Source organism: Ahaetulla prasina, chromosome 4 (assembly GCF_028640845.1).
Source record: "Ahaetulla prasina isolate Xishuangbanna chromosome 4, ASM2864084v1, whole genome shotgun sequence".
Lineage (NCBI taxonomy): Eukaryota > Metazoa > Chordata > Lepidosauria > Squamata > Colubridae > Ahaetulla > Ahaetulla prasina.
In genome coordinates this window covers 49,929,772-49,945,801 of record NC_080542.1, presented here as the reverse complement: position 1 = coordinate 49,945,801, position 16,030 = coordinate 49,929,772, and the positions used below count along the sequence as shown (strand labels likewise).

At 39.0% G+C, this 16,030-nt stretch overlaps 1 protein-coding gene across 1 annotated transcript in view; it reads left to right on the top strand.

The window, feature by feature from the left end:
• The window catches only part of DCAKD (dephospho-CoA kinase domain containing), a 34,945-nt gene extending 19,230 nt beyond the window's left edge, over window positions 1-15,715 (top strand). Inside the window, exon 6 of the mRNA XM_058181789.1 lies at window positions 13,538-15,715. Coding sequence (XP_058037772.1) covers window positions 13,538-13,699 — 162 coding nt within the window. The 3' untranslated portion in view covers window positions 13,700-15,715. The remainder of the gene's footprint in view (window positions 1-13,537) is intronic.
• Window positions 15,716-16,030: the final 315 nt, after the last annotated feature.

Sequence of the window (16,030 nt, the reverse complement as noted above, 5' to 3'; positions counted from 1 at the left end):
TCTCTGAACTACTCAAAATTTCCGCTACCAATTCTCCAGAACCTGTGAGAACCTGCTGGATTTCACCCCTGATTCTAAACCTAAATCAAGCAACACAGATTATGGATTGGTGTGAGGTTTAAGCCCATTGTAGCTTATTTAGAAACATGATTTAGCTAAGACAGGGGTATCAAACTCGATTTCATTGAGGGCTGCATCAGGATTGTGTTTGATCTTGTGGGGTTGGGGTGAGCGTGACCAGGGTGGGAATGGCCAGCTCAACCTCACTCCTGTTGGGGGTGCCTGTGGTGGCTTAAGCGCTCTGCCAGTGAAAACTGACTCCCAAGCTCTGTTTTCAGCTGCCATGGCCTCCTGCAACCCTCTACCAGTGAAAATGGCATTTGGGAGGGCTACATATGACCAATTTTCACTGGCAGAGGTTGCAGAAGGCTGTGGCAGCCAAAAACGGAGCGCGGGAGCCTGTTTTTGCTGGCAGACACATAGCGGGCCCGGCCTTCGCTGTTTCCAGGGCAGCCCTGTGGGCCAATTTCAAGTACTTCACAGGACGATCTAGCCCCTAGGCCTTGAGTTTGACACCCCTGAGCTTAGTGCAGTGTATGAACTCAATCAGTGAACTAATAAAAGATCTTCAGTCAGATGAACTGAAACGTTTAACTGTTTAACAGAAGTGCAAACGACATGCAGCAAAGGAGTGCTACATACCAAATTGGCAACTCATCATTGGGTAAAATGCATCGTGGATTTGGTTATTTTTCTCATTCTCTGACTTTTGAAAACTTCATTGTTATTCATGGATTTTCCTGCAGAAGGAGATTTTCCCCCCCCCTTCATGGCACCCAGCAAATTATGCAGTGGCTTCTAGAGTGACCCTCCATTGCATTTTCCCCCATGCCTTTTTGATTAACAGTAAAGGAGGTTTCATAATGACTTTTCACTCTTGCACATATATTGTACTATTTTCCTCCCATTACCAAATATTTTTACAGCATTGTGACATGAAGAGCAATTTACTGAACAATGCTTGAAGTTCTCATCATTACAAGTATTATTTATAATTAGACAAGAGACTTTGCCTCCATCAATTAAGGACCAGTCAGGGTCTCCAGGTTAATATCAGGATCGATGAAACGCAACGTAGGGAGGTGCGATAAGGAAAAGGTATAGGGGGGCACATATAATAGTAATGATGATCTCATCTGAAGGATTTTCTTCAATATTAGCATTTCCCTAATATTTGCATCTGAAGCATCCAACTAAGAACTATTTAATCACATGGCTAATGGGTAGAAGTCTGCTTGAAAGCTACTGTTTGCCTGTCTACTTGGTTCTGCCCGCCCTGTTATTTTCTACTTGGCTTGTTAGCAAACGAAAGTATTGTCTCTCTTGCAGCAATTTAGCTTAGATTTGGTGATGGTTGCTTCAAGGACTTACAAAGGCATTCTCAGAGTTGATCCGTAACATATTGCAATTTGGTAAAGGAGCTGGTTTCAGATAAGAGTCTACCTTGGCTTGGCTGAGTAGTTCAGGCTGTACAAGACTTCCTTTTAGTAGGCCAAGATGGATATTAGGACTTTTAGCACCATATTTTTATTTATTTATTTATCTATTTGTCAAGAATGTATTAGGTAATAAGTATTAGCATGGATTGGATACATAAAATAGATACAAATAGAAGAAACATTAGGACAGGGACGGTAGGCACGCTGGTGCTCTTATGCACACCCCTTACAGACCTCTTAGGAATGGGGTGAGGTCAACAGTAGACAGTCTTAGGTTAAAACTTTGGGGATTTTGGGATGAAACCACAGATTCTGGTAGTGCATTCCAGGTATTGACCACTCTATTGCTGAAGTCCTATTTTCTGCAATCGAGTTTGGTGCGGTTTACCTTAAGTTTGTATCTATTGTGTGCTCGTGTATTGTTGTGGTTGAAGCTGAAGTAGTCATTGACAGGTAGGACATTGTAGCAGATAATTTTATGAGCTAGGCTTAGGTCATACCGAAGGCAGTGTAGTTCTAAGTTTTCTAAACCCAGAATTTCAAGTCTGGTGGCATAAGGTATTTTGTTGCGAGCAGAGGAGGGGAGGATTCTTCTTGTGAAATATTTCTGGACACGTTCAATTGTATTAATGTCTGATATGCAATGTGGATTCCAGGCAGATGAACTGTATTCTATGATATATACCATCAGGATCTACCATTGCTCTCGGAATCTTAACTGTCTATGATATTGAGGCTGCTGTTAAGAGATCAGAAGCAAATTTATTTATTTTTTTGTTATAGAATAGAATAGATTTTTTAAAAAATTGTCCAAGTGTGATTCGACACACAAGGAATTTGTCTTGGTGCATATGCTCTCAGCGTACATAAAGGAAAAGATACCTTCATCAAGGTACAACACTTAATGATAGTCATAGGCTACAAATAAGTAATCAGGAAACAATATCAGCATAAATCGTAAGGATATAAGCAACAAACTTACAGTAATAAGTGGAAGGAGAAGGGTGATGGGTATGATGAGAAGATTAATAGTAGTGCAGATTTAGTAAATAGTTTGACAGTGTTGAGGGAATTATTTGTTTAGCAGAGTGATGGCGTTCGGGAAAAAACTGTTCTTGTGTCTGTTCTGGTGTGCAGTGCTCTATAGCCTCGTTTTGAGGGTAGGAGTTGAAACAGTTTTTGACCAGGATGTGAGGGGTCTATAAATATTTTCTTTTTGATTAGTGCAGTATACAGGTCCTCAATAAAAGGCAGGTTGGTAGCAATTATTTTTTCTGCAGTTCTAATTATCCTCTGAAGTCTGTGTCTGTCTTGTTGGGTTGCAGAAAACCAATGAAAAAATTAAGATCATACAATGCTAAGCTATGATGGTATTTGTTTGATTTTCGCTTGGTGAAATATATAAACTTAGTTACATATTTGCTTTTTGGCTTAGTTAGTGTTATGTGGGACACCAGTTTTGTGTTGATGGGTATATTATTCCAGCTATTTTGCAGCAGCACACTTTCTCCAAGAGCTGTAACTACCTAACCAGTAACTGCTAAACAATGCATAAATGAAGAGACAAGTTCCACCTCTCAGAGGAGCTGCAGCTGCTATGTAGCAGCTAACTTAAACTGCGGAATTACAGAGTTGGGAAGGACCATTTAGGTCACCCACTGAATTCCCTGCTCAATGCTGGAATCCAAATTAGAACATCCCAGACAGATGGCTGTCGAACTTCCACATGAACACATGCAATGACAAGAAGCCCACCATCTTTCTGGATAATTGGTTCCACTGTCAAACCTGAGTCAAACACTCAAGAAATGTGCCCCTCACCCGCGAATATTCTAGCATAGTTTCATGGAGGCAAGAATAATTTCTAATGAGAAATGGGGCCAAAGAGAACTGTGGAGCTACTGCAGAAACCACCTGGAAACTGCAATTTAAAGGAATATGTTGCCCAGAAACAGGTTTGCTGATGTTTCCAATCAGAGCAGAATCTGAAATAAATTGGTTCAGCTCCCTGATATTATGTAGAGATGGATTTGCAGCTAGTCCCAAAGTGGTGCAAATATTCCTCTAGAAATATCCATGGCATTCACATGAATTAGTTGCTGCTTCAGGCAGCAGATTTGGATCTGTGAAAAAGGAGGAAAATGTTATAGCTGTTGTTAATATATTTGTACTTTCAGGGAAAAAGAAAAACTTACTGGATGCCTGTGCCAAAATAATTCAGGGGGCAGGATGCCATTTTCTGTTCTACCTTGCCCATCCCAGTTTTGAACAATGTGCTTTTAGGATTCAGGACAGTGGTGGGTTGCTACCAGTTCACCCCAGATTGGGCGAACTGGTAGCAGCGGCAGGAGGCTCCGTCCACCTGCCTGGACGAGTCTGCACATGCGCAGAAGCATCACACACACACGCAAGCACACACGTGTCCATGAGCAAACTGATAGCAACGGGATTTGAAACCCACTACTGATTGAGGAGTCATTTTTTTAATAAATGCAAACTGCAGTAATGCATTATATCTTTCTCTTTTTTCATGTATCAGGATTCAGAATAGATTTCTACTAAATGAATTGGTTTTTGCAGACATTGCAAAATGCAGACAGGCAGACATTAAATGAGATGGCAGAAATTTGTGATAAAAAAAATCACTGTTGTGGTAAAGCAAAGTGTAGTGCTTCAGACTGAGAAGTGGATATGATCCATATATGGTTGACCTGTGAACCCAGGAAAATACACGTTTGAGTTAAGGAGGACCCAACAGTTTGCAATGAAGTAATTTGGAATGAGTTTAGGTCTGCTGGCAGCTTAACTCAAGCAATGAATTCAAAGCCCCATCCTCTTGCACATGGTGGCTTGATGGGTGAGTCTGTCCTCTTTACTTTTTTACCTCCTTGTGGATGACCCTAGAGGTTTGAAACCTAGCTTCTGTGTTCATCTAGAGTAAAGTTTGTCAACTTTAGCAACTTTAAGAAGTCTGGACTTCAATTCTCTGGCTGCCAGGGGAATTCTGGAAATTGAAGTCCAAACATCTTATAGATGCCAGGGCTGAGAAACACTGATCTTGAGGATGTACAGACACCAGCCTTTGTACATCCTCAAGTACAAAGACTTGGGACTGCATAATGGTCCTTCACAACGTCAGCACATGATCAGAATTTAGTTTGAAAAATGCAGATGAAACTTTTGTTACTTTGCTCCGATAAGCTCTGTAGGGATTAAGTGGATGTGGGTGTGTTTAGTAACTGGGAGAATGTTTCTCAGTCAAAGATTAACCTCTTTTGGAATGCTAAACATTGGGTACTTGTTCACTGGAGTGACAGTGATGGGAACACTGGAGCATCTCTTTAAAATCCTTCCCGATCGATCGGCTGTGTCTGGATCTAAGAATATGTGGCAATGTTAACAGCAGTTCCTTTCTTGTCCTGCTTCCTCTTGCTTCCTTAATTGAAGTTTGTTTGAAGACATCCTGAGAACACAAACCAAATATTTAGTTGCTGCAAATTGGCACTTCGGATCAATTACTCGTTGATTTGACAAGTGTCACTTTCTCCCCTGGCTATCGCATTCCTTTGGGCTCAGGTATCAGCATCTTAAAGTGTATGAGTCCCCCTCCATCCCCCAGCTCTGATCTGATGCTCTCTTTGCAAGCACGTTTTTCATCAGGCTCAGCAATCTATCACCCAAGCTGACGAGATTTTCAATGAAGAAAAGTCCTTCTTTGCTAATTCTTTGCGTGCAGGCCAGTGTCTGCCAGGAACTTTCCCTCTCTCCCCCCCACCCCCGGCTTTCAAAGTTGGAGAAAAATGGGTCTTGTGTCCTTGTGCATTTATCACTTTGGTTAATCCGTGACTGCAATGCAACAGTACCAGAGTAATTTATTCATTTTAAAATAAGGGGACATTTCTACAGAAAGAGATTTCCTGTTCCTCTTGACATCATGAAATTACAGTATTTTGTCCTTGTGTAAACAGTTCCCCAAAGATTTTATAGCAGAATCTAGATCTCAGAACCGCTTTGCCTTGTTGTTCTATTTGCATTGAGATTAGGCTTCCCGATTTTGTCTTCATACTGTTTGATATCACATTCTTCAACCAGTGTTCTACAGTTTGAGCTTCAGCTGTCATAATTCCTTGTTAACACATCTTTAAAGACCAACTTGGTTATGATACGGCTTACCTCATAGTAGTCATCTGGGCTGCAAAACTCCAGATTGCTACTAGATGGCAGCAAACATGTTTGCAAAGATGCATAAAATTTATGCTGCATTTTATGTGTGTCTGGAAATATGGACTTAGTATGACTTAGTATGCCTTCTCTACCTTTTTTTGCTACGCTTGCCAAGAAGGGAGCTGATTAGAACTAGTACTTCCAGACCTCAGCTTTAATGAATTTCAGAAGAAACAAGAAAGCTAGATCAGCCCTATCTGATGAAATTACTAGGTTCACTTGAAAGCTGATTACTTTGATTGGAAAGGATTTAAACAAAGGCCATTTCCTCATCAGTGATTTATAGTGTCCTAGAGCACCACCCAGCCTTCTCTGTGGTGATATAAAATCCATTCATTAGTAATACATTGGCATAGCAATAGTTAAATGACAATTCACATCACCAGTGGACAAATGGCCTAAACCTGAGTCATTAGATGGTTCATATTTAAGATCCTGCCAGTTATCTATGACAACCATCTATAATAGTTATAGGTAGAAAGTAGAGCTTGTTTTAAAATAATTTCCAGCAAATATGTTCACTATTTGGACATGGAAATGTCAGCTTTATATCATGTGTTACTCAGTTACACACAAAAGATGCTAGTTCTTAGGCAAAGACATCACCTGGGCTCAACGGGCTCGAGCTTTAATATTTCCTGTTTATAGGGATTGTGGGTACACAGCCTCATAGAGAAGGATAAAATTGTGTAAGGAGGAAAATAGCAAAGCCAGTGTGATTTTTGTTTAGTGCAACTCAAGAAATTGGTTAGGGGAGAGGCAGGGAAGAGGTGTCTATCAAATTGGAGCATTATTTTGTGAACTGAAGTGCAATGTGGCAATTCAGGTGCATCTTCAAAATAAATCAATTTTTTAAAAAATCTAGGATTATGTATTTGGATACTGATCAGTACAACTTTGATCAGTAAAATGTCTTTCTGTTCCGTCAATGTTTGTTGTCATACAGTTAAAGGCAAAAGATGTTATTTGCTTTTGCTCTGTTCTTGCATAATGTTGCTTGGCAGCAGAAGCTAGGCAAAGTTTTACACTGGATCCAGATAGGTGATCCCTTTTTATTCCTGGAGGCCAGGCACCAGAAGCCCCTGGGCCCCTGGAAGGTACTATTTATTTATTTATTTATATTTATTTTATTTGTCACAACATTATATATAATGTTCTGCAACCCAACAAGAAAAACACAGACTTCAGAGGATAATTAGAACTGCAGAAAAAATAATTGCTACCAACTTGCCTTCCATTGAGGACCTGTATACTGCACGAATCAAGAAGAGAGCCGTGAAAATATTTGCAGATCCCTCGCATCCTGGACATAAACTGTTTCAACTCCTACCCTCAAAACGACGCTATAGAGCACTGCACACCAGAACAACTAGACACAAGAACAGTTTTTTCCCGAAGGCCATCACTCTGCTAAACAAATAATTCCCTCAACACTGTCAGACTATTTACTGAATCTGCACTACTATTAATCGTTTCATAGTTCCCATCACCAATCTCTTTCCACTTATGACTATAACTTGTTGCTGGCAATCCTTATGATTTATATTGATATATTGATCATCAATTGTGTTGTAAATGTTGTACCTTGATGAACGTATCTTTTCTTTTATGTACACTGAGAGCATATGCACCAAGACAAATTCCTTTTGTGTCCAATCACACTTGGCCAATAAAAAAAAAATTCTATTCTATTCTATAAGAATAAGCATGAAATAACTATACAATATATAAGCATATATATAACCATAAGTATGTAATAACTATATGAAATTGTATACAATCAAAGGGAACATTAGGACAGGAACGGTAGGCACGTTGGTGCTCTTATGCACGCCCCTTACAGACCTCTTAGGAATGGAATGAGGTCAACAGTAGATAGTTTTTGGTTAAAGCTTTGGGGATTTCGGGAAGAGACCACAGAGTCTGGTAGTGCATTCCAGGCATTAACAACTCTGTTTCTGAAGTCATATTTTCTGCAATCAAAATTGGAGCAGTTCACATTAAGCTTAAATCTATTGTGTGCTCGTGTATTGTTGTGATTGAAGCTGAAGTAATCTTCAACAGGAAGGACGTTTTAACAGATGATTCTATGAGTTAAACTCAGGTCATGTCGAAGGCGGCAGAGTTCTAAATTTTCTAAACTCAGGATTTCAAGTCTGATGGCATAAAGTATTTTGTTTTAATCAGAGGAGTGGAGAACTCTTCTTGTAAAATATTTCTGGACACACTGAATTGTATTAATGTCTGAAATGAGGTATGGGTTCCAGACAGGCAAGCTGTATTCAAGAATTGGTCTAGCAAATGTTTTATATGCTCTGGTTAGTAGTGTAGTGTTTCTGGAGAAGAAGCTACGCAAGATTAAGTTTACAACTCTTAAAGCCTTTTTTGCGATGTAGTTGCAGTGGGCTTTGGCATTTAGATCATTTGATATGAAAACTCCAAGGTCTTTAACGGGGTGGGGGTCATCTACAAGATAATGTTCATCGAGCTTGTATTTAGTGTTCAGATTCTTTTTTCCAATGTGTAAGACAGAGCACTTGCTGGTTGAGATTTGGAGTTGCCAGGTTTTTGACCTTCCGACACAAAGTCAATGTCTTTTTGAAGGGTAGCTGTATTGTTGGTAGTGTTAAATAGTTCAACATCGTCAGCGAAGAGAACACAATTGCTTATAATATGGTCACAGAAATCATTAATGTATAATATGAAGAGTGTTGGTCCAAGAACGCTGCCTTGGGGAACGCCGCTATTGACAGGAACAGGATTTGATAGGGCACTGCCTATTTTGACCACTTGTCATCTGTTTGACAGAAATGCTGTTATCCAATTGTGGAGGGGTCCGGAGATGCCGTAGGATTTTAGTTTTAGGAGAAGTTTGTCATGTACCACAGAGACAAAAGCTTTACAGAAGTCTATGTAAATTGTATCTATTGCTTTGCCCTGATCAAGATTTGTAGTCCATATGTTTTTGCAGTGTAGAAGTTGTAAATTACAGGATAATTTTTTTTCTGAAACCAAATTGTTTATTAGAGAGTAGGTTGTTTGTTTCTAGGTGGAGGGTAATGGGTAATGGATTGGTTGATGACTGATTACGTTACTTTGCAGGTGACGCAGCATAAAGAGATTGGTCTGTAATTTTCAACTAGACTGGGGTCTCTTTTTTTGAAGACAGGGATGACCGTGGCTAGTGACCAAAGTTTGGGAAGGGAGCTGGTCATGAAAGCTTTTTCAAAGATTATGCTTAGGGGTTCTGCTAAGTTAGTGGAAAGCTTTTTTAAGAAGTATGCACATAGTCCATCAGGTCCAATAGATAGGGATGGTTTCAGTTTGCAAAGGACCTTTTCAACATTATCTTCTGTGAAATCTATTTGTGTTAGGTCATTGTACTCATTGTTGGTACGACTGGGGAGTGATGGGTATGAACCATTACTGTTAACAAAGACTGAGCCGAAGAATGTGTTAAAGAGGTTTGCTTTAACTGTTTCATCATTATATTCTTTGCCATTAGATCCTTTTAGTGATGAGATGGATCTTGAGTCTTTAAGCTTGTTGTTCACAAAATTATAAAAAGCATGATTGGATTTTGTGTGCAGAAGGTCTTCTTGTTTGGTGTGGAAATTGGTGCATTCAATTTTTATTTGGTTGCATATATTTTTGTAGCTATTTCTGAAGTTGGTTACATAGCCATACTACTGCTTAATGCACAGCTACTGAGCCAGCCCCTTGTTTATTTGTTTGTCTGTTTAGGCTCTTGTTATAGTCTTATTATTTTTCTGCCCTGATGCTACTATTGCATAGTCTGTCAAGATACTCAGGCTGTTTTTATTATTTTCCCATTTTAAGTAGTCAGTCTGGAATCAGGCAGTTTCTAAATCTAATCAATCAATCAATCAATCAACCCTTTATCTAAATAAGTTCTTATATGTAAATTTCCATACAGTCAGATTATCCTTTTGTTCTAGTGTTTAGAATGCTTTGGACACCCAACTAAACTGCTTGTCTGTAGATGCCTGAAGAGAACTATAGATGAATTATAGATCAGCACAGCTAAAGGACTACAAGTTTAGCAAAGTACGTAAGTTTGTACTTATATTTATATTCTTTATTTAATGTAATAGGAATGACTGCATTTTAAAATCCTGGTGTATAGGATTTAGGCAAGCTGCCCATGATCCTCCAGCAGGATGGCTTCTCCTAATGTCCATTTAAAATCAGCGGTGGAATATATTAAACACTAGGTCTATAGGGTTCTTCAAAGCACTCAGGAGTGTGAACACCCATTATGCAATTCCAGGAAAAAGCACAGTTGCTTTAAGATATTTTAAAAAGGTGCCAGGTTCTCATTCTCATGTACTTCAAAATAATTTTAGCAGACAATCCAGAATCCTGCAGGATTCTCTTATATAAAAAAGAGTCCACTATAACTGCAAACTAATGAGATGGTTAGATGGTATAAACTAATGATTCTTAGGGTAGACTTTTACTCATCTTGCTGCAGAATTTTTATTATTTATTAAATTTTAACATATACGTGTGTTACTTTCACATGCATATTGGCAGAGATCTTCCTTCCTTCCAAAAGATAACATAAAAGCAATTTCAGAGCTTTTTTCTTTCTTTTTTTTTAGTACATTACATGCCTATTTAATCTTTTTGCGATAAACAAAGGCCACTAGAATTGACATTTCAATATCATTTTTGATTTGTACTGGAGCAGAAGCAAGATCCAGTTCAAGAAATGATATGGATACAGTGTCGTAATATTACAAGTTAAGAAGCTGAGTCTTGCCTGCTCTCTCAGCCCCCCCCCCTCCAATTCAAATCAACACATGCCACTTCAATATCTGAGCTTAAGGTACCACTGTGTGCTAAGGCTTATTGTTAACTTTGATCTAAAATATGTGTCAATGGAGAATGGAAATTGGACTGCTATCTTTGATTGGCACTTCGGTAAACATAATAAAAGCAGCAAGCAAAGGCAGAGGATACAGAAGGATGGGAGGTTGTGAAAAGAATTGTTACTAAGATTGTATATTGCACATTGTATATTGCACATCATCACAGGCAGGAAAAGACAAAGTGTTGTGTCATAGGTGCTTTTGCCAATTCAAATAGCATGCATGCCATTTCATTTTTTTCTCATTTACAGTAATATTGCTCAATCTCTAGATACCAGGAAGCATGTTATGGGAAAAACTGAAGCTGATGTTTTGCATTCTCAAACTAATCTGGGATCATCCCAAAGGAGGCACCCACTCATTATTTTATTTATTTTATTATAGTTAAATTCCATTGCCAATATAAAATGACCCATGGCAGTTTACAAGTTATTCAAAAACAGAACCAAAACATCCAAGGCACATCTGATTAAAAATCTCTAGAATTCATATAGCATAAAATAACAAAATGCTATATTAATTCAACATATTCAATTTAATATATTACTAATTTTAAACAAAAAAGCTAGTCAGTTTTCAGCTGGAAGACTGTTTCCACTGGAAGACCACCAAGGGCTGGTGTTGCTACTGAAAGCAGAATCTTTACCTCAGCCCCCTTTATATCTTGAAAGGGACGGATTATTAGTTCTTTGTTCCAAAATGATCTTATTGATCTAGCCAAATCCAGTTGGTTTAAGCAGACCTAGAAATACCTGAGTACCAAGCTATGAAAAAGGTTTACAGATGAAAACTAGCACTTAACATTGTACCCAGAATAATCAGGAACCATGTGCAATGCTGTGCAATGTGATTTTGTAGCTGTGGTCAACTTTTTGACTTTTTCAGCTCCCATCTAGTGAAGATCCCATGTAATCGATCATGTTATTCCTATATATGCACCCACTCACTCTTTTAGACACTTTTGGGTTTTCCCAGATCATGCAATCCCATAATCCATAATATTCCTATTATGCTGATGTTCAATGTATAGTACCCCAAAACCTGTTTTTAAGGGTAGGACCTAGAATCTCCTATTTCTTTTCTGTGCTTTTATGTTAAATAAGGACATGTGGAATGAACAATTTATTTCAGTGTCGCAGCAACACAACATTTTTGGGATTCCTCTGGTGTTGTATTTTTGCTTGTTGATTTTAAAGCATTTTTACTGCTTCAATGTTGGGTAGCGAGGGGCAAAGCTGCATGAAATCTCCCCGTGCCAAGGAAAATAAAGCGGTTCAAACATAGTAGCTTCATTTTTTTAAAATGCACACAATTTTGTGTTTGTTTTTATGTAGACCATCTACACATGTACAACGCTATTTTACATACGGTAGTTGAGGAAGCAGATGATGGGGCTCTTGCAGACCTGGAAAAATCATCCATTGAATTGAAGACAATTTTACAATAAAGGTGGCAGAAATTTTAGGTGTCCAATGGTCATCCAGCTATTAAACTGCAGAATGTCCATGAATTTGGTTTCTGGAAACCGTATCAAACTCTCTGCAATTCTAATACTTCATTTGAGGCAGACTGGATCAGCTTCTGTAGTGTCTGATATGTCAAGGAAACTCATATGTTTAGAAGGTTTGATTTAATGCAATCATCATGAATGTATTAATTTGATTGTATACAATGAGTTTTCTATCTCTAGAGCAATATGTGAAACATCTGCCAACTGGGCCTCGTAAGGATTTTCATGAAGCCACTGGCCTCCCTTCTAAGATTGTGCCTCTCTGCCCTGAGTGCCAACTTTCTTATGTGCTCCACCCAACTGCCTCATTCACTTTCGTTATTTGAGTGTCAGACAGAGAGGCAGAATGGAAGAATGAAAACAAGAACAAAACACGATAGGTGCAGAAAGAGAAAAAGAGCATTTTCTCTCTATTTTGGTTTTGTTCACAAGCACTACCAGTCTTGCTCCCAACCACTTTTCCTTACTGAAATTTGTTTTAAGAAAGATTTTTCCTTCCTACCGAAGAGATTCATTCTTTGTCTGCTGGAATTGTGTGGGTCCTGATTGTTATTTGCATTTGATAAGCAAAGAAACAGCAGTGTAGCACAAAACAGTGAAATTGTCAACCATTAAACTAAATCTTGTGATTACCTTCATGATCTAGTGACACAGTGTTTAGAATGGAGTATTGCAGGCTAACTTTGCCCACAGCCAGGATTTCAATCCTGATGGGTTTGAGGTTGACTCTGTCTTCCATCTTTCCAAGGTTGGTAAAAGAACGACCCATATTGTTGGGGACAATATGATGGATGACTCAGTAAAACATTCAGAAAGTGCTGTAAAGCACTATGAAGTATCATATAATTCTAAGTGCTATTCCTATCTTGATTTCATTTTCTTCCTAATTTGACAATTTGAACTTGGGTCCACAAATGCTTTTTGTCAAAATAAAGCTGTTGATTTGAAAGATGCTATAAGATTCTTCATGTAATAAGATTTTCCTCTGAACATCTGGACATTAGAAAACTATGGGGTATATGGACAAGGGGCATGTGTGAACGAAGAAAAGAGAGAAGATTATAGAAGGTATAGAAAGAATTACTAAATTATCTGCTCAAGTTGCAGGACTAATAAGTAATAAGAGGTGAAAATGGTTTTAATTGGAAAAAAAAATCTCATTCCAAATTGGAAAAATCTATACCATACAATACACATTTTCAAAATTCAAAAATGAATTTCAAAAACTAACCAAGATAGTTTAAATTTCCATCCTAATGGCATATTTTTACTTTTGGAATAATAATCTAGTTCTTATCTCTAACAACTTTCGCAGGTCAAACTTTTAGCAAACATTAGCAAATTTTCCAAGCAACTCAGCAAGGTCTGCTTAAAAAGGTACCATTTTGAATCTCTCTTCTATTTTTCAGCTCCTGATGAAAGAAGTTCCAACTCAGGGTACCAATTCCTGTCACTCAGCACACACACCATTCTCCATACAGCCTGACAGCTCCATTAATCATCCCCAGACACTTTCTGCATCATTAGTAGCACGAGAGACTTTCCCAAACTGGATCTTCATAACAACCTAAGATCAACATATTTTAGCTGCCTCCTCCCTTGCTTTCCATGGTGATTGCTGCAGCTTACTAAGAATGTCCTTTTAATGACTCCATTTGGGTTGGATACATTCAGCAAAGGTGTGGTAAGAAGGTTCTCGGAGTCTGTTGCTTTTAGTAAAACGCTGTCCTGGTGCAGAGTCAGAAGCGTTTGGTGCTGAAACCTGGTTAGAAACGCTGGGAGAGCGGGTTATTAGGATCAGATAATATTAATTTAACTCTGAAATTGATTTAGTTTGACCAGCTTTGTCCTTTGGGCTATACATTCACCTTCATATGTTTACATACGCAGATGGAACGAGGAAAAGAAATGCTGCATCCTGGAATGACTGGGATTCAAATAATCATGCTCTTTTCCTCCCTATCCCTATCCCCCTATTTTCTCCCCCTCTCCCCATCCCCAAAGGATATCCAGATGTATACAGAAACACTTCAAAAATCTCATTTAATAGCAACATCTCTGTAGGATAACACATAGTGGCTGGAGTCCTAAATGTTTCCCAAATTTCTTTATCTTTAACCCACATAAAAGTAAAAGTAAAGGTTCCCTTCGCACATACGTGCTAGTCGTTGCCGACTGTAGGGGGTGGCGCTCATCTCCATTTCAAAGCTGAAGACCCAGTGCTGTCTGAAGACATCTCCGTGGTCATGTGGCCGGCATGACTCAATGCCAAAGGCACATAGAATGCTGTTACCTTCCCACCAAAGGTGGTCCCTATTTTTTCTACTTGCATTTTTATGTGCTTTCAAAACTGCTAGGTTGGCAGAAGCTGGGACAAGTAATGGGAGCTCACCCCGTTACATGGCAGCACTAGGAATTCGAACGATTGAGCTGCCGACCTTTCGATCGACAAGCTCAACGTCCTAGCCCCTGAGCCACCGTGTCCCTTTTAACCCACATACAGCATATGTTTTAACTCACATACAGCAAGCAAAAAATGCATTCCTTTTGTTAATGTAATGTATATCAGCAATAACAAAAGCCATTCCTGTTGGAAATCTGCATGATTTAAAAAGCAGCAGCTGTGGACATAAATAAAAAGTCCACTTAAGAAGCTCCTACTGTCAAAGCTTCTGGATATCTGCCTGCCTGTATGAAAGGGTTTCCTTCTCCATCTCCTTGCACCAGTGGCACGTCTTATTCTAACGTCTGATTTATGTCCTGCAATTAATTGACTTCCTTGCTTCCACATGACGGAAGGTGGATTCTTGGAGTACCTCAATAAGGAGCAATGATGAATGGGGTCAGTTGCAGGAACACCACTTCTCTGACTTTGGAGCACCTTTTCTGCTGCACTTTTCCTTAATAAACCAATGCATTCAGTGAGAGGTCATAGTGTGGTATATAAATATTTTGATGCCAGATTATCTTGGATTTCTTCCTGCCACAGTTTATTTTGCAATGGCTCTCCAGCAGTGGTGTCAGACTGTGGTAAAATGGCTTGTCAGTACAATTTCTCATCACTGTCAGCAGAGATGCCTGTTTTTCTGGCAGTGGAGAAAAGGAGACCATGAAGCCAGCAGGAAGTTTCCCTTCCCTAAATAGCTATTGACTGTGTGCTACAGTAGACCAATAGGATTCAGGGTTCATTTTTTCTTTTTAACTTGAATTGCACCCACAGCTCCTGTTAAATGAAATATACCATGAGCATTCTAGCATAGGCTAGCATGAGATATTCAAATGTTAAACATGACAAAGTGAGAAAATTAAAGTAAGATGCTGGCCAGATGTTCTATTTGGCTGAAAACTACCAATTTGACAAGCGATTTTTATCACACCCTGACACCATTTATAGAGAGCTATTACAAAATATCAGTTACTGATCGATGGATTCGCCTGCTTCGTCAATCCTTTCGCCCATTCTAGGAAGCAAGCACCAATAGGTTTCATTTCCATGAGTAGTTCTTTGATGACAAATGAACTATTGATACACCTTTTGAAGAAGTCCACTTTTGGAGATTCACCAGTATTTGACACATTCCTAGCTGGTACAACAAGCAAAACACTTATCAGTTTCAACAGCTAAAAAGACAGGCAGACAGGCCTACTCTTTCAATTGGTGAACTTTTAAAATGCTTTACTGTTGTTTTTTTTTAACTAACAATCACTTCCCCAAACCTGTGATACACACTGATTTGCACATATGCAGAGGAGTCAATAAACCAATGCTTCAGTATTGCTCATGATGACAGGTAGCTCAATGCTCATGAGACAGGTAGAAGGAAGTAGGAGTGAAATGCTCCTGGTTCGGACCAGTTTGACTAAACCAGTAGCGATGGCGGCCGGTGGTTCAGAGAACCGGT